At 42.2% G+C, this 25,499-nt stretch overlaps 1 protein-coding gene across 1 annotated transcript in view; it reads left to right on the top strand.

The window, feature by feature from the left end:
* Window positions 1-22,947, top strand: part of MED12L (mediator complex subunit 12L) — a 169,567-nt gene extending 146,620 nt beyond the window's left edge. Inside the window, exons 38-44 of the mRNA XM_081008375.1 lie at window positions 929-1,170; window positions 3,990-4,079; window positions 4,921-5,141; window positions 9,292-9,448; window positions 10,804-10,872; window positions 19,274-19,355; window positions 21,120-22,947. Of these exons, the coding sequence (XP_080864501.1) occupies window positions 929-1,170; window positions 3,990-4,079; window positions 4,921-5,141; window positions 9,292-9,448; window positions 10,804-10,872; window positions 19,274-19,355; window positions 21,120-21,172 (914 nt within the window). The 3' untranslated portion in view covers window positions 21,173-22,947. The remainder of the gene's footprint in view (window positions 1-928; window positions 1,171-3,989; window positions 4,080-4,920; window positions 5,142-9,291; window positions 9,449-10,803; window positions 10,873-19,273; window positions 19,356-21,119) is intronic.
* The last annotated feature ends 2,552 nt before the right edge of the window (window positions 22,948-25,499 follow it).

Below are 25,499 nucleotides of genomic sequence, written 5' to 3'. Positions count from 1 at the left end.
AATAATAATAATAATAATAATAAAATCTTTATTGTCATTGCCCCCTTCGGGGACAACGAAATTACTTGACTGCTCCATAAAAACACTAATTAATCAATACAGTATAATACAGCAAGGGAGATTAGATGACTTTCAAAGTCCGGGCTTCCCATTCAGGGCCGAGATCGCTCTGGAGAAGAAGCTGTTCTTAAGACGGCTCGTTCTTGTCTTCATCGTCCTGTATCTCTGTCCCGACGGCAAGAGCTCGAAGAGACAGTGACCAGGATGCGATGGATCTTTTACTATGTCCAGTGCCTTCCTATGGCACCTTGTGGCATAAATTATTATTATTTTACTTTGATATTTTAAAAAGCTCACCTTCCATTGCAAGCAAGGTTTAAATGGCTTGGTAGGATGACGGAGCTCTAAGCATTTGGATGCTATAGAATTAGTAGTTAAAAGTCATTTTACCCTCTAGTGTGTCTTTTGGATAACAACAGTAATTTTTGTTGTTGTTGTTGTTTACAAATCTTGTTTCACATACTCTAAGGGGAAGCAAAGTGAAACCTAGGTTTTAAAGGCTACGTATTTCTGCACTTTGGCAAAGTACACAAGGAAAAAAAATATTATTATGCATTATATAGTCATTAGGATTGCAAACAACCCCCACCTCATATCTATCTATCTATCTATCTATCTATGGACTCAGCTACATTAGTCAAAAAAAATGTTTTGAATTCATTATAAACATGTAACACCAGATGGCCCCAGAGAGCAAAGAAATTTTTAATGTGATTTTTACATAGCGTTTTTTCCCTTTTTGTTATAACGATTTAATTTCTGACTTATTTATAGCGTTTTCTTCCTGTGTGTAGATCCACCCTCTATCTATTATCTATCCATCTATCTATCTATCTATCAACTATCATCTATCCCATTGCATTCACAGGTGGCTCCAGATTGGACCCTCCCAACTCCTTTGTCCCAAGCAACACAAAACAAGTGCTGTCTAACATGCTGCAGAGGCGTTCTGGTACCATGATGCAGCCACCGTCAATTCATGCAATTGCTTCACAGCAGCAGCAGCAGCAGCAGCAGCAGCAACTGCTCCAGATGAAGCTACTTCAGCAGCAGCAGCAACAACAGCAGCAGCAGCAACAGCAGCAGCGGCTTCTAAGGCAGCAAGCCCAGGCAAGGCCTCAGCAGCTGCTTTCTTTGTCTTACATTTTATGAATGTGCTGATCCAGTCGAGCCTCTACTTGATTTAGGATTGTAGGCACATAAAACCATACCCAGAACCCAAGTTAGGTTTCATGCACAACATGCAACAAAATCGTAGAATCCTGAGCTGGTAGTGTGAGCTGTAACATTTCACTCTGTGGATTGGGGTGCCTATTTCATTCCCCAAGCAATATATTCCCTGCAATTCTCCCTGCAACTGCACCCCCCAAAAAACTGACATATTAGCAAGGAGTTTCTGCTCTGCCTGCTATGCAAGTTTGCCGCTCGCTGGAAGGTAGATTAAGAGCCCCTTAGAAAGGACTCTCATTCCAAATGTTTGAAAACCCTGCTGCAATCTATTTTTTTGCTAAGGTAGTCTTATTTGTTTATTTATATACCTTTTGCCTGACTGTGGGTTTTGTGTTTGCTTATGAGACCACATCCATCAATGTCTAAGTCCCCTTTTCCTAATATTTGTCTGCTGGACATTGCATCACATTTCTTTTTTGTTTATAAAATGTGTGGATTAATTTTTATAGAATCTTAGAATTTTAGAGTAGGAAGGGACCCCAGGGGCCATGTAGTCCAGTTCCCTGCTGTATAGACCTTTCAACTAAAACATCGATGGCAGATGACCAGCCAACCTCTGCTTAAAAATCTCCAATGAAGGCGAGACCACCTCCTTCCAAGGGAGTCAGTTTCACTGTCTAGCAGCTCTTACTGTCAGAAATTCCTTCCTGGTGTTTAATTGGAATCTCCTTCCTTGTAACTTAAATCCATTGATTCGGGTCCATTCTTTTGTTTATTGTGTTATCGCCAGTTTGGGCATTGCTTTCCTTTTAGGCAAAGGCAAAGTAGGTGTTGAGCTGTTCTGCCTTCTCTCTGTTACCCAATAACATTTCTCTGTCTTCTCCATGCAAGGAACCTACTACTTGCTTGTTCTTCCTCTTGTTTGAGCATAGCCAAAGAAACCTTTTTCAAAACTTATCTTTAACTTCTCTCCCAAACACGAGTTCATTCTGAGCTTTGGCCCGCCTGACCTTTCCCCTGCAACTTGTGAATACTCTTCCTTCATGATTTCCTTTTTCTTCCATTTCTTATACATACCCTTCTTACATCTCAGTTCTCCTGTTATCTGCAGGCACACTGGTTTCTTTAGATACCTCCCACTTTTCTCACTCGTTGGAATTGCCTGCATCTGTGCCTTCAATATTTCTCCTCTAAGAAATTCCCATCTACCTTGAATCCCTTTTTCTTTTAGTATTTCTGAGCATGGGTCTTCCTTCACCCAGTAGTCCCTTAAGCTTTTTGAAATCAACCTACTTCAAGTCTAGAGTGCATGGCCAAGTATACTCAGCTTTCCCTTGCCTGGGTATAATGAAAGCCAAGAGGCCATGACCACTTCCGCCCAAGGCTCCCTGTACGCTCACTTTATTGATCACTTCCTCCCTGTAGGAAGTCACTTTCCACAACCACATGTCTCTTCCCTCTCTGGAGAGTGGCAGGAATCGTTCTGTACACTGTGCCTTCCACCGCCACCTCGGAGAGTTCTGAGGTCTGCAACTGCTGTAGTTGCTCCTCTTGCTCAGAATCAGTGTCCAAGGTGAGGGCATGGAATCACTTTTGTAGCTCTAGAGGCTCAGCATGGCTCCTGACAGTCCTACTCGTGTCCAGGGGTTTGTGTACTGCACCAGAGGATCTTCCTTCTCCCTGCTTGCATCTGTGTTCTTGGACAGTTCACTCTGGTAACATCAGATCTTCTGGCTCCAAGTTAGTAAATTGATGTAATTAAAAAAAAAAAATACCATGGCAAAGAAGCCAAACTCTTGCAACTAATGGTACGTGGCCCACAAATCCATAGAGGGAAGATGTGAACATAAAAATCCAAACCCACATGAAGTTATTTCCCCTCCTGCCACTAGGTGGCACTGCTCCTCTGTTCTCACTGGCTCTTGTGTGTTTTCAAAATACGCCTGCCACTGGTGGCAGTTTTTCTTGCCAGATACTCCTCTTAATCTATACTATTTAGGGTTAGTTACTCAGGATTTCAAGGTGGAGCGGGACTCCCTTAATATTGCTCTCATTTTTTCTTGGGATCTTTTTGACTTGCCCTCTCAGTATCTTTTGTCTTTTCTCTCACACACTTTCCTAAAATCACCACCTCAGCTTCAAATCCCCAGGATCAAATCAAATAAAAACGACCGAAGGGTCAGCAGCGTGTTTCCTCAGCCAGTTCTCTCCGCACTGCTGATGTGTGTTTTTGTGTTGCATCTCACTTGTGTCATTCCTTCAGAGCTCCGTAGGGACTGCTCTCGTCCTCTGAGGACACCCTGCTTCTTCCTGCTTCCTGATGGAAGATGTTTGGAAGAGTCAGCAGGGCTAGGACTTGCAGGCTTCTTCTTCACCCCACCCCAGCCTTGCCCAATGTCATTCAACCAGGCTGAGTAGCTGTTTTGCCGAGATTAAACACTCCAGGGAAATGTTCCAGGGGGAAAGCATGAAAGCACCTCAGTAACTGGGTTGAAAGAAGAAAAGGTCAAAGAGACATCCAATTCCTTTTTTTAAAAACATGCAGTTAAGAAATTCAGCTATATACATAATGTATAACTTGGCATCACTTGCCTTCTGAAAGAAAAATATTGGAAACATACCAACTTCTGTTCTTCGGTTGTATTTTAAAATGCCTTGAATGCCTGAACTGTTTGCACTGGTGTCCCTAAACATGTAATCTTTAAATTTACAATAAGTAATATATATTTTTTTTATTTTTAATTTTTATTTTTTTGCAGGGTCCGACTATCGACCAGGCTGCTCTTTTTGCTCAACAAATCCGGCCAGCTTCTCAGCTTCCGCAATATCCAGGGATACAGCAGACACAGGTAAGTAATAATTGGTCTGTGTAGGGAAAGGATGTGCTAAGGCCTTGCCTATGCCTTACACTGAGATCCAGTCGTGTTCAGTGTTCGTTGTACTCAGAGTAGACCCACTGAAATTTATGGGCATGACTAAACTAGGTCTACTAATTTCAGTGTGGGTCAACTCTTGAGTAGAACTTGATTGCATACGACCCTGCAGGTTTTATGAGGGGTTTTTAAAACGGCCGGGATCTTTCATGACTCTCCCTTTATAACCCTGAATAAAAGAAGCTTTCACAATTCTAAAATTCGACATTCATAAGTTTAGTAAATATGGGCTAGTCAGAACTGATGGCATTTTGCATGCAAGAAGATGGGAAACCCGTGCCCTTACCCCCATGTCCTTGTGGCCAGAAGATATTATTTGCGTGAATTTATGCTTTTACACGAAAGCTGTGATTTATGCAGAAGTGAAGCAGCTGGAATGGTGCTGCCACAATCATGCCAGACCATCCTCTGTGTGGAAAACCGCTCTGCATAAAAGCAGTAGCTTGGAGGTTTCATTTATCATATATTGCCCAGCTTTTGCTGTGTTGAAAAGGTAGAATAATACGAAACCCGCAAACATGTATGGCTGCCATTTGAGCCTAGCAAATTCAAAGTAAGCATAATTAAACTATGGGGATTTTTTTAAAGTGTCTGGTTGCTGTTTCAAGTAACAGCACAATATACATTCCTTGTCATCCTGGTGTGTTGCTTGTTTGTTTGTTTGTTTAAAAAATAAATAAATAGTGATAATGGCAAGCTTTCTTTAGAAGCATCGAAATCAAAGCAACTTGTGCCTTGGCCTGTTTTTTGTGTGCAGACTATTCCTCATGGCTACACAATGTATAGCACTCAGATGCCGTTGCAATCACAGCAGGCCGGAGGCCTCGTCCTTTCGCCTACCTACAACTCCAGGGCCTATCAAGCAGCTCATTTGAACCCTGCTCTGATGGAAAGGCTACGGCAGACACAACAACAGCCGAGTGGGTACATTCATCAGCAAGCAGCTGCCTATCCTCAGCCTCTAACAGGCAACCAGCGGTAAGATGTTTATCAGGACCTTTGATATCTTGATGTACATAACCTTTGGAAAGAGAGTTTTGAAAATAGGTCTGAGAAATGCTGAAAGAAGGTATACGCAGTTGACCAATCTGTAAGGGCAGACAAGCTGTGGATTTTGCCTAACCTCTGATGCTGGATGACAAATCACCCAGAGCCTGATTGGTTCCAAATAATTAGTATATAGCCCCAGCTGAGATTTCAGTAGATCTTGCTGCTTCTTGCCTCTTGCCCATCTTTACTATTTGCAACACGTTGCGTAGCTCCTTTACTTTTCATTCTCATGCTGCGTGGGATTAGGCCTCTGATGAATGCCTTTGAAAATTCCCACCCACTGAAAATCCCTACAAATCCTTAAATCTTGGGCCTCAGATTTGTACTGCGAGAAGTAAAGCTACAGGAAGCCAGTCAGAGGGCCTTCTCGGTAGTGGCGCCTGCCCTCTGGAACACCCTCCCATCAGATATCAAGGAAATAAACAACTGACTTTTAGAAGACATCTGAAGGCAGCCCTGTTTAGGGAAGCTTTTAATGTTGTGTCGCTTTTTTATATATTCTGTTGGGAGCTGTCCAGAGTGACTGGGGAAACCCAGCCAGATGGGCGGGGTATAAATAAATAATAATAATTTTTACTACTACTACCACTATTACTACTACTTGGGTAGATTTGAATAAATTTACTAAAACCTTCTGTGGTGCAATTTCTAACACATTTGTGGGTATGTTGGAGATGATTGGTTGTTCTTTTTATATGTCAGAACTTCAGCTAATAAAATTGGTTAAATAAATTATCCCTTAGAATTACCCTTTGGTTCCTATAAAGAGAGTTAGAATACATATTAGTGACCTTTGTAATAAAATGTTTCAAAATGCAGAGCTCGACAGAGCATTTTTCCAAAACCGTAATAGCTATTAAAAGTCTTTGTGCAAACTTCCAGTGCTTCCTTGAAAGCATCCCTGAGGCTATGGGGCCAGCTGTGGGGACACTTTTGGCTTTCTTTATGCTACAGATGTTTCATTTTGTTGTTGAAGAAGAAGAAAGTAGTCTTGTTTCTTAGGAAAGTATAAAATGCCAAGACTAAGCCAATGGATTACTAGTGAGCGATGATGACATAATTCCCTGCATTCTTGCAAGGATGGAAATCGTGGGATAATGGTTGACTTTTCCTCCTCTGATTATTAATCTCAAGATGGATAAGTGATATAATTGCATGTTGATATTACTCAAGAACTGAAAAATTCTATGGATTTCAATGTTGATTAGCCATCTTAATTGCCGCAGTTCAAGACTCCCATTGTGGCTGAATACTAGACCTCAGTCTACATACATAAAGCTTGCAAACGCTTTCAGATTTTCACCTATACATGGACTTCTATCAAAGCATTCATGGTGTCCTTTTTCAAAACACTAATATACTCTCTTACCATGAAGAATTCATCAGTAGGAGGAGCAGTAGTGTCTGGTGAGGTGGCACAGGTGGGGTACCTTACTCTCCTGGCTGACCAGCACAGCAGATTGCTGGGCTGACTCAGAGGGTGAGGGGAGACACGAGGTGCAGAGGGCTTGACCCTGTGTGGCACATGGTAGTGGAACCAAACTGTCACTCTTGCTGTGATGTGCTGCACTGGGCCCAGCTCCTTTGCCTTCCCCTCCCCTCTATCTCTCAGTGATTGCCAGTGACTCACTGTGTTGGGAAGCTGGGACAGCCATGGTGTGTCACTGGCCGCTACTGAAGGGAAGACTGCAACCAGAGCTTTAGTGTATATGTAGCTCCTACATGATTTGGGATAATGACATGTTATAGAAAATATGGTCTGTATTGTTAACAGTTAATCATAATTTGCTGTATCTCAGTTGCAGCAAATAGCAGTTTTGTCCGGTTATTTTTCTGTGATTTCTTCAAAAATTGCTTTAACCTTCTGATTGATAGACAACAGTAAGATCTTGCAATGTCATTGCCATTTTCAACTTGGCATTCCTTTTTAAAAAACAAACAAACCCAATAACCCTATTTTATCAAATCAAACCATTGCCTTCTAAACCACTGAGACTAGGGCTTGCCGATCAGAAGGTCAGCGGTTCAAATCCCTGCGACGGGGTGAGCTCCTGTTGTTCGGTCCCAGCTCCTGCCAACCTAGCAGTTCGAAAGCATGTCAAAGTGCAAGTAGTTAAATAGGTACCACTCTGGCGGGAAGGTAAACGGTGTTTCCGTGCACTGCTCTGGTTCGCCAGAAGCGGCTTAGTCATGCTGGCCACATGACCCGGAAAAACTGCCTGCGGACAAACGCCATTTCCCTCGGCCGGTAAAGCGAGGTGAGCGCCACAACCCCAGAGTCGTTCGCGACTGGACTTAACTGTCAGGGGTCCTTTACCTTTTTAAAGCAAAAATTGCACATCCTTGACTTATCATTCCATTCTCTAATTGCTTCTACACATATTCAATAAATATTAATTTATCCAGGCAGTTGCAAAATGTACACGCAATCTTGAAAAGATCTTTATTGGCAAATTCTATCCTGCAAAGCCTATAATTGCATTTAAGTATAATAGCATTTAAATTGAAAGTAAATCCCTAATGTGCCTATTTTGTTTCTTTGAATTTGCTCAACCGTGATTGCATTTCCACAGAGGTATATGATCAAAGCATTTTGCAACATCTTGGGGGAGATGTGGCAATTCTTCACACAGCAATATAATCCAGAGATTAAAAGCTTCATTTTTTTAATCTAGCACACCCTTGTGATGAAGTCTCATGCAGTCTCCTGATTCTGTGTAATCCCCCTGCTATATAGAATCATAGAATTGTAGAGGGACCCTGAGGTCTAGTCCCAACCCCTAGCTAAGCAGGAATCTCAATTAAAGCACCCATGACAAAAGGTCACCCCACCTCTGTTTAAAAACCTACAATAAAGGAGAGTCCACCACCTTCTGAAGGAGTCTGTTCCACAGTCAAACCTTACTGTCAGAAAGATATTCCTGATGTTTAGTTGGAATCTCTTTTCCTGTAACTTGAATCCATTGATTCCGGTCCTACCATCTGGAGCGGGACAAAAGAAGCTTGCTCTGACTTGTGAGAGCCCTTTAGATGTTTGGCTCTCCTCTCAGTCTCCTCTTATCCAGGTTAAATACACCCAACTCCTTCAACTGTTCCTCATAAGGCTTGGTTTCCACACCCATGATAATCCTTGTCGCCCTCCTCTGCACATGGTCCAACCTGTCAGCATCCTTCTTAAACTGTGGAGCCCAGAACTGGACATGGTATTCCAGGTGTGGTCTGACTAATGCAGAATGAAGCAGTACTGTGACTTCCCTCGTTCTGGACACTATACGCCTGTTGATGCATCCTAGAATAGCATTCACTTTTTTTGCCGCTTTATCACACTGTTGACTCATGTTAAACTTATAGTCTGCTGAGACCCACAGATCCTTTTCACGTGTTCTACGGGCAAGCCAGGTGTACCCCAACTTATGTTTGTGCAGTTGGCTCTTCCTGCCTGCATATAGAACCTTACATTTGTCCCTATTGGAATCCATGTTTTTAGTTTTGGCCCAGTTCTCCTATTTGTTAAGGTCCTATTGAATCATGATTCTGTCTTGTGCTGCGTTAGGTACCCCTCCCAGTTTGGTGAGTGTCAGCAGGTTAAACTGAGTCCTAATCCTTACCTAAAAAAGGGATATTGTAGAGCTGGAAGAGGTTCAGAAAAGGGCAACCAAAATGCTCTCCTATGAAGAAAGGCTGCAGCTTTTCTGACTTTTTAGTTTAGATAAAAGACAACATTATTTGGATTTCATTCCATTTCTGAAAGTTCACATTGCGGCTGTTTCTAGTGTATAGTTTTTCAATAATTAGAACCATTTAAAAAATCAGTAAAGATTGCAGTATATAAGAATATAAAAATCAAAATGTTAATAAGATGCTTATATATTTTGGCTTAGATGAGAAGCTTTATTTTGCATTTTTCTTCATTTTATCTATCTTTATTACTTTCAGCAACCTTCAGTCATATTTCATTTGGCTGCTGATACCCTGCTGGAGTTTCAATTTAACGTGCAAGTCTAGAAAATTAAAACTGGCAGGCTCTCATTTTATTTTCACAACTGTAAATGATGTGCGGTCAATTCTTTTTGCTCAGATTGAGTCATCAGCCTTTGCAGCAGAATCCCTTGGTTGGAGGGCCACTCGATGCTATGCCAGCCACAGCTTCCCACCCAAACCTTAACTCAGTTCAGATGCCTCAGGAACAGATGAGACAGAGACAACAACAAATTCGACAACAGAGACTCCTTCAGGTTTGAAAATTGTCGCCTTTGTGTCACTGTGTGTTTATGCCGGGGGCACTATTCCATGAAATTTTAAGCACTAGGATACTGGATGTATTCACACATCATAGTCTGCCCTAGTTAACAGCTTATTGTGAACACACAAATCACTTTCCTTGGTGTTACGCCCAAACTGGGAATCATGGTTTGTTTCACTCAAGACAAATTGCCGCCTGAAGCCACATTTTGTTCCTGACTTCCTGTAGCTTAAGTGAAGGAAACTGTGATGCCCAGTTCAGACAAAACAGGTTTGTTGGTCCTGCTCACGAGTAAGGAAGGAGCAAAATGGGAGTGCTCTGCTCATTCCTGGTAATTCATAAGCCATGGTTCACTGTGATGTGTGAATGTAACCACGACGTTAGTCCTATCCAGCCCCAAATTGTGTAGTCTGAATGCTAGTGGCCCTCCAAAAGTCTCAGACAGAAGCCTTCCTTAGTTGTTCTTCCTGAAATTATTTAAGTAGAGATGCCAAGGACTGAATCCAACACCTTATGCATACAAAGCCCATGCACTAGACTACAGTCGTACCTTGGTTTTTGAACAGCTTAGTTCCCGAACGTTTTGGCTCCTGAACTCCACAAACCCAGAAGTGACTGTTCCGGTTTGCGAACTATTTTTGGAAGCCGAACATCTGATGGGGCTTCCGTGGCTTCTGATTGGCTGCAAGAGCTTCCTGCAGCCAATCAGAAGCCGCACTTTGGTTTCCGAATGTTTTGGAAGTCGAACAGACTTCTGGAACGGATTCCGTTTAACTCCCATGGTACGACTGTATTTAGCTACGCACCTATTCATATTTGTGTGTCTGCATTGCTTTCTTAGGGCCTGTCTTCTCTCAAATTTACATTTTACTGCTCTTAATTTTATAAGCCTCTTAGATAGAAAAGAAGGGTCAAAATAATAATAATAATAAGCTCAAGTCTCACCCCTACTCTCAAAAAAGGATTTTGTTTAAATTGTTTAAATTGTTGCAAGATGTGTAGCTGACCTTTTCCAAAGGGCTTCAGCAATTTTCTTTAAAAGTGAGTGTTGTGAAAACATGTATATAGTTGAATTAAAATAACAGGACAAGGGCTGTAGTTAAGGAAGCATTAAATATTTATCTGCTGGGAGAAAATGGTTTTGAAAGTTTGTCTAGCTGCACTAGGTTTTAGAAATTCAAAGTATAACATGCAGTTGGTGAAGGGAACCTTAAAATATCTTATCACAGTTCATGAACACAGCTTATTGAAAGCAATATCCCTTTGTTCTTAAAGGCAACTTTGTTATTGTCTTTCTATGACAGCATCATAGGTAGTATTATAGTCACATTGGCCATATTTTTGCAGTTGCAGCAGCAGCAGCAGGGACAGCAGCAGGTGCTTAGTCTCCAAGCAATGCACCCTCAGCAACCTTTGGTAAGTGGACATATTAATAAAGGGCTTTGTTCTGGGGGCTCTGTACTGTTGGAACAACATGGAAAAACAGGGTGATGTAGCGAAGTAGCTTTCCTTATCAATTTCTGGGTTCTTGGAGAGCAAGTGCAGGGTTGATAAGGGAAGTCGTGCTCCCTAAGTATCAAAAATGATCAGGTATGATGACATTGTATTTCCATCTCTGGTTTGCAGGAAGGCAGAGTGAATCACCTAGTGGAAATTATGGAATTTATATTTATTAATATAGCATTGGTATAAGTAGCAAGACAACTGTTTTCAATAGTATGCACCTAGCTTTCGGGTTCATGATTCTTCAACATTTCCTTACAGCTGTGTTTTTCAACCAGTGTGCCTTGGCACCCTGGGGTGCCTTGAATGATGGTCAGCGGTGCTGTGGACAACACTGGCCTCTGTCCCTCTTTCCTTCCCTCCCTCCTCTGATGCCCTCTCACGTCTCTGCCTCCCAAAGGCTTGCACAGCTGTTTGTTGCAGCAGCCCTGGCTACAAGCTCCCCAGGCGAATGGTGCATCTGGGGGCACCTCACTTTGTGTGTGGGGGGGGGGGAGTGTTCAGCTCAGAGACCAGGGACAGCAGCTGCCTGGAGGACTCCCAAGGAGAGGGGAGAGAAGAGGAGTCTGAGGGAACTCTCCACAAAGGAGGGTGTTTGAAAAAGGGTGAGAGGCTGCCAGCTCTGCAGGCAAGGGGTGACATAACTGGGCTCCTGAGCCCCACAGGGGTGCCACAGAAATAATGTAGTTGGTCCAGGGAGCCATGGACTCAAAAATGTTGAAAACCTCTGCCTTACAGTACAAAGGAAAGGCTTTCTAATACTACTAGCCTGTTTTGTGTAATACTTGCATAAAGACTCCCTCTGGTGGATAGTATAGCTGTGAACTCTGCTACAGCTTTTACCTGGCTTAACTAGGCTGTTTAAAATCAGATTACCTGCGATGGTACAAAGAAATTAGATTTGCAATCTGTTGAACATGTTTCTCATCTTAATTAGTACAAGTCGGTATAGGCACTTCAGTAAAGTTTTTAAATATGCAAGGACTGCCTCAATATAATCACAGGACATTTCCCAACGTTAGCATAACACAGGGATTACCTAACATTCTAATTGCATATGATGTATTTGGTAACTTCCAGTCCTTCAAGACTATCAAAACAGTTTTATGAGTACATTATTATTAACATTGTGTTGCATAGTGACTGTGTACAGTCCCAGGTGTAATGGAAAACAGCTAGTTAGTATTGCGACAAAAAATAACTTACTTGAAACTGAATCGTAGTGATTCTGTGGATTGAAGTAGAACATGCTGAAGAAGGAAAATTAAGCTGGTGAACAGGAGAACTTACTTATTTTTATTTAGGAGAAACTATAAACCACTTAATCAAAGAATCTCTAAGCAATGTACACAGAGCAATTTAAAATGAGTATCGCTCTACATTTAAAAAAAATAAAGACAACAGATATGCATAACTTGTTTACATGTCCAGATTGGCTTGCTGAAACAGGCATCTAAAGCAGTGAGGGCTCCTGCCTAAAGTTAATAAATAGGGAGTTCCAGTGCCGCCATACTGAAAACTCAAGCCCTTGCCCACATTTAGCAGCAGTTCTGTAGATGGAAGTGGGCAGGTTGCCACAAAGGGCACAAGGCAATTCCTTAAGTAAACTAGTCCCAAGCCGTCTCATGTACACGTCATCTGTAAGAATTTTCAAGGATTTTTACTGTATGTACACATCTGTAAACAGTTGTGAACGCTGAGGAGCAACAGAAAAGTAAATCTCCGGCTAAATTTTGCAACCACAGCTCATAAAGACTAGCAGTATAGACTGGAGAGCGAAATAACTGCCACAGCCCTGAATTCCGTGTATTAAAAAAGAGCACAATAAATTCCAAGCACTGTCATATAATGCAAACTTGAACGTTCACAAATAAGAGGAGGAGCTGGCTAGAATAAATTAGACACTCTGGAACACTCACAGATCTATCCAGGAAGAAGTGATAACTCCCAGGACAAACTCAGGGTGGGGAGAGAAGGAAACCTTCAAAACAAGTGTCTGGGAAATTACTCACATGGTTCATTAGCAAGTTCTCAAACCCAGCAACAGGTGATTAGAAAAAACAGGAATACAGGCAACTGGAAGGAACAAGTGGAGAACAGTATCAGCAGCTTTCTCTGGTCTGACTGGAGGTGAAAATCCTAGAGGTTGAAGAATAGGGAGCATTCTGGGCCCTAGCTACTATTTTTTTTTTTAAACAAAAAGCGGTATATCCAGTACAGTATAAGTGGTTTGTTGGGAAACTGCCATCCCCTTTCAATTGCCTAAAGTTTGCTCATGCTTTTTGGAGGCTTTGCATGGTAGCTTGCTGGATTCCTATAGGTGGTGGGGCATGCTAGCAATTATTGCACATGCTCAGGTAACCGAGGGGTTGTAGTGGCCCAGTGGTCAGAGGTCCTCTCCCAAATCTCCCCTGAATTCTGAATTTTCGCATCTTCCATCTACTGAATATATATTCAGGGTGACAGATTTTCCGTGCCATTTCATCAGTAGCGGAGAGCTTCTAAATTTCACATTGAGTTATGAGATATCACATGTGCTTCCAGAGCACAAAGGAAGGTTCATCCTGCTCAGGCACACACAACATCTATCATCCTTATCCTACTAGTGTGAATGCCAGCTGTCACAGCATTATTTTGCTCTTTGCCTTGTCCAGACTCACTAAATGACTGCCAACATTAATTGCTTGCACGTTTCCATCGCTAGACCAGTTTAAAGTATTATTTAAACTAACTTCGGATAATCCTATGTGATAAATACTGCATAGAATGAAATCCCTCTATGAGGCAAGAGTCCTTGAACCTTCAAAGTTTTGCAGCCTTGTGCTCCTAAACCTACAGCAGAAGCAAAGGAGGCTCAACTGGAACTTTTCAATTAGTTGTTATATTGGTTTAGTTTCCTCCTGAGGATAATATATTCTTTCAAGCACATAGAATTGCATCACCAGTTGGGAAACAAGAACCAAGCTTGTGCAAACAGAGCTAAATTAAATACAGTGGTACCTTTACTTATGGACACGATCCGTTCCGGGGTGCCGTTCACACCCCGAAAAGTCCGTAAGTAGAGCACCGCTTCTGCGCATGATGCGATAGAGCACTCCTGAGCATGCGCAAAGTAGCGAACCCGGAAGTAAACACTTCTGGGTTTGCCGCATTCGTAACCAGAAAAAAACGCAATGTGAAGCAAACGCAACTCGAGATATGGCTGTAGTAGAGAAGACCCTTTGCTGAATTTAAGACTAGAAACCCCACCTTTCTCTGCCTCCGTGCCCACGGTCACTGTGCTATTTCAGAGACTGCATTATTTGTCTGTATTGAAAGGATAAATTATGTTCTCATTGGCATCTTTCTTTGTAGGTGTTTTTCTGTTGTCTATTTGACAGCTTTGTTTTGATTGTTCTATCAATCTGTTTTACAAAGCTATAAAGCACTAATCCAATGCAAGTAGGTAGGTTTGGGCATCTGTAACCATTTCATCTACTCCTCTAAGTCCTGCTTTCCCAACAGAAGTGTACATATTTTAATGTATAATTTTGGAACAAGTTATTAACCATTAGATTATTATTATTTTTTACATGGTTAAAGTATTTCCGATGCCAAAATGACCTTATCAATTGCAATCGGTTAAATGTAATGATAGCCGAGGTAAGGCAAATAAGCAAAATTGCAGAGTGACCTATCTGATCTAAAGGTTTTTTTGGTATTCGTTGACCTACCAGAAGCCCTTTAGGATACCATTTGCTGCCTTCTCTTCTCTCCTGGGAGTAGGTCTTGGCTGTCCTGTTCTAATATCCCACCTCGCTCACATAGGTTTGTTAAACAACCCAACCCACTTCTGGACTCTTCCATTTTTATTTTTTATTCAAAGCTGAGCTGCATTCTTTACATAGATTAGTGTAGAAGGTAACTTTTTGCTGAATATAAAATTGGAGTTTAAGGAATGCAGGGGTTTCCCTGACCTGCTTGTCTATGGGAACGGTTCTGGCTTACATTGAAAGGTTTGGGGGTTCTGTTCCGTAATCCTTAATGCCTTATCTTTAGTTTTACTTGTGTACAATAATGTGTCTATTGTTTGTAGGAGCTTATACTGTGAAAAGGACCCCTTGTTCACTCTGGCATATCTGTGGTGGGAAAAGGGGCATGCAGATACCAGACAGTGTCACTACTGCCAGGAGTTCGGCCTACACTCAAGTGGGACTCTGGCAGAGACATATGCCCGACTGGCATGTTCTCTTCCTCCTGGTCGATCGTTCAGGAGCTTCATAAGCTTTCTTCAGCCCAAACATCACAGCGACCGATGCCAACCGACACCGGCATACTTAGGGATCCACAGAGTTTGCACAACTTGCGTGTGACAGAACTCAGCAACTCAGCATTTTGGCTAATCTACTTTATTTACATATAAACACACACGGAGCACTGCAACATGGCTCCCTCTCTCTCTAGCATCAGACAGCAAAGAGAGAAAGAACAAAGGACAATAGTCCCACTTCATGGAACACAGTAACACAAACATCCTGTCTCCGTCACTTCCCTCTCTGTAGAGTCAAAATATATCGTCATGTGAAAGACAACAATCCTATGACTGCAATCATGGAGCAGGAATTCTAACAAGTACGGCATCACAAGAAAACCTGGGACACAGGGATGAAATGTCTCATATGAGTTCCACCAAGTGGAGCTGAGTTCCCTCAGGTAGAATAGCTTCTTAACATGTTGCCAGAGACAAGGAAGTGCTGCACCCAAAAACTGGGCAGAAAAATGGCACGTGGGGTTGGATATTTTGTTGTTAATCCTACATATAGGATTGGATTCCAGCTGGTATCATCCAACATGGCCAGTGTTCAGGCATGATGGGCAATGTAGTCCAAGAATAACTAGAGGGCCCCCTGGCAACCCCTGATTTATAGCATTAGTTCAAGCATTAAAACTGAGCCCACTCTCCCTACTCATTTGCTTGAAAAGCCTCTGGAAAGAGTTTGTGGAGGCAGTTCAAAGCCCTTGAAATATCTGACTTTAAATTTCAGGATGTGAATTTATTCATCCTGAAAACTTAACACATCTATGGCAACTGCCTAAACATAGGCAGTAAATCAAACCAAAAGAGCACATTAGGCACATGTTGTAGTTTTAAGATACAAATGTTCTTTGCACTTTTTATTTATTTTTGGCCCGCTGTAAAATAGTAAAAATACTTTTTTTCCATTAAGTTGTCATGCCGGCCTCCCTACTGATCTGCACCCAATAATGAAAAATGCAATTCTGAAGATGTCCAGAGAAAACTGTAATTCTCAAGAATGATAAAGCAAATCTGTATATTAGACTTACGGGGATAACATATGGTAAACAGGCATTAGACAGAGTTTCCATTTATTTGTCAGGGCAGCCGAACTCTTTTTAAAGCATTTGGCAGGTTACTTGCAACGAACAAGCTTCAAATCTAATTTATGTCTCGGTCAAACTTTTATTGTTAAACTGTTATTTTAATAAATCTTCACCAATTGTATAGCCAAAATATGCACTTTCAGGTTTTACTTTGGGGTTTCAGGAAAGGTATAATGCAGCAAGAATTACATATCCCAGAAATAATGTAACTGGGATTGGGGGTGTTTCCCTGACAGTTGGACATAACTGTCCAACTTATCCACAGCTATGTTGTGTTAAATAAGGAGGTAAAGGACAGCAAGTACATTTTATAGAAATGGTTCCTTCAACCAGAATTTCATGAAATTCATATTCTGAGCACAAAGAGCACAGATTTCTATGGAAGGGATTTTCTGGCCCTTCAGAATCGGGTTAGCCTGCTTTGCTCAACAACACTACAACATCCATGGCTCAGTGAGACTGTGAGTGAAGAATGCTTGAGAGCTTCAGCAGTATGCATAACATTAATCATAAAGGCTGCTGACTCTCATGCATGCACACATTTCATACACAGTTGGGTTGCATGGTAGAGTTTGACATGCAAAAGGATCAAACATGCTCTAATGAAAGAGAGATGTATGTATACTAGCCAACCTTTCCATCTGAGAACCCTTTGCACTGTCTTATATTAGCTTTATTTTTACTGAAATATCTCTGTTTTCTTTTCAAACTCAGCTTGCATTTCCCCTTTAAAGTTCATTTGCATACATGATACCTGATATAGAGCGGGTTTTATTTTCATTATCGGCTTCATAATATGTACGCATGCCTCCAGCAGCTGAACATTTCCTCTGTATAACTGAAGGAATATGAATGTATAATTTATTACTTGGATGTATGGAAAATATTATTAGCTAGATGAGAATGTAGGCTTCTAAACTTCCAACAAAATACTGGGAACACAGCTCCAGTTGCTGAACCCTCCAACAACTTGAAAGAACAATTCCAGAGGGATCCATTATCTTCTGAATGAACATAGGAAAAAGATGCTAAAGCTTGAACTTTCTAATTTTCTTTCTTAGAAAACAAAATAGAAAAGAGTACCAAGTGACCCCTTATTCCAGCACTCCAAAATACATGTGCGGTTTCATGCCAGGGTCATTCAGATTGTTGGCTAAACATCTAAGGCACAGAGCATCAAATGTTATATTGTTGTCAGTATTGCATGTGTGACGTTTTATCACCACCACCATCATACTTTACAGGATATAATGTCTGAAGGACCTGAAGGTTTGTCCATAAAAATCTGTGGATCTGTGAATTCTTACTAGGGGAGGGGAGAAGAATTTTGTTGTATGTACATTTATTGTTCACCCTTGGAGTATATGGAGGCCGATAAGCATTCTTTAAATGGTTTAAGAGATGATCCCTTGTCAGGAATCATGACCATCTGTTGATGAGAAGGGCAGTTTACCCCAGCTGGTTAAAGCCAGTCTAGCTGCAGGTTTTTTTTACCTTACAGCTCTGTGGTGCTTTTTAAGGAGCCCGCTGTGTATCGCTGTTAACTTACCATATTCTCTGTACAATGCTGAATAAACTGGGCTGGAGTCAGCTCCCCAAGTCCAGTACTCTGGAGAAAACATGGGTTTTCAAGGTTTTCTGATTCACAATGGCATCGCAACATCTTGGCATAATCTTTCTCTTTCCTCCAGTCATCCTGAGTTGTCAGTCCTATTTCTCCCCATCCCTGGCTCCCCTTCTAGGTTCTTGGACTTGTTTGGAGAAACTAATGGGGGGGGGGGTTCATCCAGTGTCCAAGAGAATTCTTTGCAACTAGGTAAAGGGAAAAGGTAAAGGGACCCCTGACCATTAGGTCCAGTCGTGACTGACTCTGGGGTTGTCTCTAAATCCAGTGTCTCCAAATCCAGTGTAGGCTTGTCCTTAGGGCAAATGAGGCACTACCCCATCAACCTCAGTTTGCCCTCAGCCAGCCCCTACCTGCCTGGCTTCTTACTTAAGACCACCACTTTCTGCTTCCAGCTGAGAATGTGAGAAGTTTTGCAGTTGTGTGACAGAGATGGCAAGAGACTGTACCACTTCCCTCTCAGGTTCATGGCTGGAGCCAACAATGACAGACCTGAACAGCATTGGATTTGCTGATGCCTTACTCTGATACATAGTTGTAAAGGTGGGGCTGAGTTTTGAGCCCTCTTTTTACAGACCCTCCAAGGGAGACTTTTCCAGGGACACCCCCAATTTAGTTAAGCTGTCCCAGTTTCTGATTTGATCCCCAAATGTCCCACTTTTCCTTAGGATGTTCCTATTTTCATGGGAGAAATATGGAGTTCTCCGACCCCTAAGCCGTCTGAACTCAATCCTGTATAGGGAAGTTTTATTAATGTTTAATGCTTTATTATGTTTTTATATATACTGGAAGCTGCCCAGAGTGGCTGGGGCAACCCAGTAAGATGTGTGACGTATAAATAGTAAAATCATCATTATGGAATGGGACATCCCTATTTTCATCGGAGAAATGTTGGAGGGTATGTTTTTATATTGCATCTTCCTGTGAGTAAAAGAGGGCTGCCTCTTCACTCACATGATTCTTACACCCAAGATGTTCTGCACAGCAATATCTTCACCAAAACAGGTGTGGCCCAGTATCCTTGCACTAATGCACTGATCAACCTGAACTGAACTGAGATATTAGAAGCCTGATCTACCAGGCCAAGCCGATTGTTTCACATGGATTCCTCCAAGAGGAGGAGAAGAGAAGTTTGGTTTCAGTCACAGATTTAATGTGCAAGCTAGACTAGAATGAAAGGGTTATTTCTCATTACTCTCATAAGTGGCATCTTTCTTCTCAGCTTGGCAAGAATACATTGCAGGCATTGTAGGTATACCTGCTAGTGTGTTGCTGAAATTTTTTTTTTCCTGGTGTTGAATATTGCAGTTTCCAAGACAAGGCTTGCAGCAGACACAACAGCAACAACAGACGGCTGCCCTCGTCAGACAACTCCAAAAACAGCTGTCAAGTAAGTATGCAGCACTGGATAAAGTATTTTGTGTTTCTACAGCTGGGAAGTACATTTTCTGCCAGTTAACTTTCCGCAAGTAATAAATATTGATGTAGTCAGTTCTGGTTTAAAGTAGTTTAGTTTGTGATAAGGCCTATAACCTGAAAATTGCCAAGTGCATGGATGCTGTTGATCAGTAGGGGTAGGTCTGGTTATTGGATATGATCTGTCACGGATGTACATCTAAGTTGTATAGCTCACACCCAGAATACTCAAAATAGTTGGTCAAACTTTTAAAACTGGTTTAACCGGCAAGTGTTTGTGAGAGAAGCAACTGAGTAACTTATGCTTCTCCAGGGCTACAGTTCCCAAAGGAGAGGAATTGGTACAGGCAATCCTAGTTTTGTGGAGGAGCTTCCGTCCCAGACCTCTACATGTGTAAGCAGAGCACACAAAAGCCCACTCTGCCCAGCTTCGCCCCATTCCCCCTCCACCCCGCTCCTGCTGTCCCCCTTTTCATAAGGACATGGGGTTACTTCCAAATTTGGTGCCATGTGTGTATGTGCAATTGTGCATCATTTGGATGAGCCTAAACTGGGAGTTGCCTGTACTTTATAAGGAGGGAAAGGGACGCGGGTGGTGCTGTGGGTTAAACCAGAGCCTAGGACTTGCTGATCAGAAGGTCGGTGGTGAGCTCCCGTTGCTCGGTCCCTGCTCCTGCCCACCTAGCAGTTCGAAAGCACATCAAAGTGCAAGTAGATAAATAGGAACCACTCCGGCGGGAAGGTAAACGGCGTTTCCATGTGCTGCTCTGGTTCACCAGAAGCGGCTTAGTCATGCTGGCCACATGACTCGGAAGCTGTACGCCGGCTCCCTTGGCCAGTAAAGCGAGATGAGCGCCGCAACCCCAGAGTCGGTCATGACTGGACCTAATAGTCAGGGGTCCCTTTACCTTTACCTATAAGGAGGGAAGCCAGGGCAGTGAAACCAGACACTTGCAAGCCACGAAATGTGCTAATTTTTTGGTTCTAAATCATACAACTTCTACAGATCAAGCCAAATGCTTCCCACTACCAGCCATATGTAGCAATCCTTGGTTTTGCTACCTGTTTGGCACTGCAAAAAATAAAATCAAATAAGGGTGAGGTTGTCAAGCACATGACAAACCACAACACATGGGTGATGGCCAGTGTCGTGGGCTACATGTTCAACTGCCCTGCTTTACGTTTATCATAATTCTGTCGCAGCAACTCTCTGACACAGCATCCTCAGGTGCCATTTTTTTGCAATAGGGCTTTGATGGTCAGACCTTACACTTGATGAATATTTTTGTTAGCGATAAGACATCCCGAACACCGATCCACACACATTCATGGGAAATATGGTCCACTGAAATGTTCGTTTGTAGGATCACCACTAGCTGTGATTCTAGGTGGCTGTTGAAGCTAAGGCACTTTCACGCCATAGGTTTCAAATGCCTTGATACCACTTTAAACAGTCATGGCTTTCCCCCCAAAGATTTCTGGGAACTGGAGTTTAAGGATACTGAGAGTTGTTCAGTGACCTCTATTCCCCATTAAATAACCGAAAACGCAGAGTTGTAATGTATTTGATTTGGGTACCGTTTGCCACTAGTTTATCTATACTTGCCAATACGTTCTTTTTGAAATCAGTGGGGCTCCTCCGCACATTAACCCGGCATTAAATCTCATTGACTTCAGTAACTTGGCACAGGATTTTAACATTTGGGCACGTTCTCCCCCCTTCACCCCCATTTCCTAGGTAACCAGCCGCAGCAAGGTGTGAATCCATATGGCCATCCTTCAAACTTCTGAATCTGGAAGATGGGAATAAGACAAAGTGTTTGCACTGAAGAATAGGGAAACAGAATTTGTTGCACTAATTATCTCCCCCCCCCCCAATTTTTTGTGCTGCAACTGATGTGAATATATAAGAAATAGGTGATTTTTTTGTTTTGTTTTTGCACTTAACTAATTATAAATGTATGGATTATGTGGGATTATATGAAGAACATTTGTTGCTGAAGAATATATGGATTTGGTGCTTTTAGGGTATGAACACTCCCCGCTCCCCTCTACAGGATTAAAAATCCTTCCTTTCTTTTTGTGGAAAACAAGTTTTGTTTTTCTTAAGAACTGCACTGGACCAAACTACTTACGAAAAAGGCACTTCCATTTTTTTTTATTTAATGCACAAAGGTGGCTCCCCCCCCCCCTTTGTTTTTGGTAGAATGTGTATTGATTTCGGTTTTTTAAATTAATTTTGATCATGTTTGTAGATTTCATAAGCACTTTATAAAAGAATTTGTTTGCAAAGTTCCTGATTTTTCTGTTGCTTTTATTGTGGTAATAAAGTTCCTGAAGGAGGATCCTTACCTGCATTCATCAAGTTTCTATTTAAAAATCCAGTAGTTTGACAATAATAAGCCTACTAGACTTCAGTACAAATCTCCGTAGCAAGATCTCCTACCTGCAGATGATCAAAATGAGTACCCAAAACCTAAATAATCACATGTTCAGTCATGCTCAGGGTTGCAGCCTATAACTGCAGTTTGAGACTAGAATAATTAAATGCATAGGTTTTCATTCTGTTTCCTGTAATTCCACTGGAGATATGCTAACATGGTTTCCACAGCATGCACTGGAAATTAAGATAACCATTTTCTATCTCTCAGTGTGGGTATTTCAGAATAATTTCAGGGAAGTTGTTTAATCTTCTAATTCTTCTTTTTTACACATGTTTCCAGGTATTCTAAACAGTTTTCCAAAAGATTTCATAATACAGTTGAAATGTAAGGAAATAGCTGTTTTCTGAAATGCTGTAGAACTATTACTTTCCTTTGGATTTTCCATATATATTAAATAAAATCACTTCATCCACTCAACTGGGTCTACACTCCCCATGAAAAAATGTTCCTTTACACAAACTGTCATGTCTAGAAGATGGGTAGTTTTATTTTTGTGTGACTTTATTCAGTCATGAAACCCCAACTGCAGTCTAAAGTGGTACATTTCAGACAAAGGTTTACCACCTCATCTGCTGTTTGTGAGAACTAGGCCTTAGTTTTCTAGTCACAGAAATAGTTACTTATTATTTTGTACGGTGGGTGTTCAAAAATTTGGTTATTTTTAGTTGTGTAAATAAATTCAGCTGTATTTATTTATAAATTTGCTGCCAAAGCACAAGTAAATTATCATCAGATTTATTACTATAAAAACAGAAACTATTTTAATCTTGTGGAAGTGGCATTTGCTCATATTCGAGTAAAGAATAATCAGAAGAAACTACTGTTTTGTGAATTTTTAGTATTCTGTGATAACCTTTTAGAATTAGATGCACAAATTTTGAATGTGACTCATGTAGGGCATTTAAAAAAATACTTGAGACTATTTGACTATGTTTTCTGTATGAACTTTTCATTTGCCTTGTGATAAGCCGATCGTAAGGCTTACTGTGAATAAACAATCTCTACTGAGCAAATTAGTCAGATTATGTAAAATGAAATCTGCATTGCTATACCCGGATGACGCATTTCTACCTTCCCACAGGATGTCCAAATCTTTAGTGTAATAAATACTTTTTGAACTGTTGTGTTTGTTGTGAAAACATCTGCACAATGATCCACTTGCACCCAGTATCTGCCTACTTATGCAATGAAGATACGCCTATGCAATATGACTTTTGATTCTTCTTTTCCCTCTTCCTGTTCTGCCTCCCCATGTCCTCAAAAGTCTCCTCCAGAGGGTCCCCAATTCCTCTGGGAACAGATTGTGAGGACACCAGGCGCCAGAAAGGGGCAAGAGGAATAAGCTCTGTTTAAGGAGTGGACTTGTGCTATGCTAGTTCCAGATTTCATTACATTGGGAGTTACTCCTCGAAATACGAAGGCATATTTCCCTTAATATTGTAGGTTATCGTAAGTTATTAAGAGCTGAAAATATATTTTAATATATCTTGTGTGTCAAAAAGTTGCAGGTGCGTGTTGACCTCTGCTGCCACTGTGTATATTATGGCAAAGGTAGAATAGCACTCACTTGCATGCTCTGTTTCACCTGTTCAGCCTGTGTGAACTTAGGGTTTTTTGTCCCAATGTCATTTGGCCTTTAGTTATGCAGAAGCTCATCTATCATTTTGCTGACAGTCCCCTATGTTTGGATAGGTTCTTTGTTGATAATCTTCTTGGGATTTTACCACCCTGGTTTAAACATTACATAAAATTGTTTAAAGAGCACACCTGAATTAATGGTTGTCAAAACTATTTTACTCACGCTTTGGGGACGTTTTCTCTCCATGAACCCTGCCCATGCACATGATTTTAAAATGGAGTTTAAATAAGGACGCAAGAATGACCTTAATGGGTCAGACAGGGCTGTCTTAAGCATATTCAGTGCTGGGGTGCAAAGATCTGCCTGGCGCCCCCCCCCCAGTTGCGCAGGAGGGTGGAGCCAGCTGCCCGCCTCAGCATCTCACTGGCTCGGTCGCCCCCAAACTCACGGCGCAGAGCCGCCCACAGCAGAAGAGCCCATTCCGACCGACTGATGGGCTCTTCCCCAGACTCAACTCTTGGGCCCCGGACTCTCGACCTGGCGCCCGTGAGAGCTCGGGTGCCCTACACCCCTAGCGCCTATGGGTAAGACAGCCCTGGGGTCAGATCAGTATTCTGTTTCCCACACAGCCACATCCAAATGCATCTGGTACAGTCTTTACCAACTTAGTAATGCATGTAAGTTGCGGGCTTACTGTACACACGTGGGTAAAGGTAAAGGTACCCCTGCCCGTACGGGCCAGTCTTGCCAGACTCTAGGGTTGTGCGCTCATCTCACTCTATAGGCCGGGAGCCAGCGCTGTCCGCAGACACTTCCGGGTCACATGGCCAGCGTGACAAGCTGCATCTGGCGAGCCAGCGCAGCACACGGAACGCCGTTTACCTTCCCGCTGGTAAGCGGTCCCTATTTATCTACTTGCACCCGGGGGTGCTTTCGAACTGCTAGGTTGGCAGGCGCTGGGACCGAACGACGGGAGTGCACCCCGCCGCGGGGATTCGAACCGCCGACCATGCAATCGGCAAGTCCTAGGCGCTGAGGTTTTACCCACAGCGCCACCCGCGTCCCTAATTTTCTCTTTACGTGGATCAAGCAAAGCCTAATTTTCTCTTTATGTGGATCAAGCAAAAGATGAGTCTTCCATTAGAGCAATATAACAATTATGGATGCTGCTCTCCAAATGTTTTTGGACTGTAGCTTCCTGGCTGTTGGCCATGCTGGCTGGGGCTGATGGGGATTGGAGCCCAACAACATCTAGAGAGTCACAGGTTCTCAACCTTGGTTGACGCAGCTCTTTCATTCTTACAGATTTGGAACTTGACTGCAGAGGCTAAGGACAGGTTGTGATTGCTCTAGACCAGTAGCTGCCCAGCTGTTGTTGGACGACATCTCTCGCCAACCCTGACCACTGGCCATGGTGGCTGGGGATGATAAGAGCTCAACAACAGCTGGAGGGCCATAGGTTCCCTACCAGTGCTCTATACCCTTAAAAACACCACACCAGAACATTCTGTTTTCACATGATTGGGTAATATTATTACATTGTGCTGCTCACAATTGTGGAACTCTTTTTCTCTTGGATATTGTGAAAGTTTTGCATCCAAACAGATCCTCCACTGCAGAACAAAGGGAAATACTGTCAAGGTGTTCCTGTTATCTGCTCAGGTTCTGGATGTCCTCGACCCAGCAAAGACCAAATCTGGGAATACGGCATACAGTTGTACCTCGGGTTAAGTACTTAATTCATTCTGGAGGTCTGTTCTTAACCTGAAACTGTTCTTAACCTGAAGCACCACTTTAGCTAATGGGGCTTCCTGCTGCCGCCGTGCTGCTGGAGCACTATTTCTGTTATCATCCTGAAGCAAAGTTCTTAACCTGAAGCACTATTTCTGGGTTAGCAGAGTCTGTAACCTGAAGCGCCTGTAACCTGAAGCGTATGTAACCCGAGGTACCAGTGTATTTCCATCAGGAGAAAGGCTGTTCCTGCTATAGTTTTGCCCATAGTCAACTGGCATGATAGTGGTTGTAATATTTGCAGGAGGCAGTGTGATGGAGTTGCCATCATCTCTTGGCCTTGGCAGAGAGGCAAGATAAGATA

The sequence above is a fragment of the Podarcis pityusensis genome (assembly GCF_964106645.2).
Source record: "Podarcis pityusensis genome assembly, chromosome: 5".
Taxonomy (NCBI): Eukaryota; Metazoa; Chordata; class Lepidosauria; order Squamata; family Lacertidae; genus Podarcis; species Podarcis pityusensis.
The sequence above is the reverse complement of the archived record's forward strand: the minus strand, read 5'-3'. Positions and strand labels throughout refer to the sequence as shown.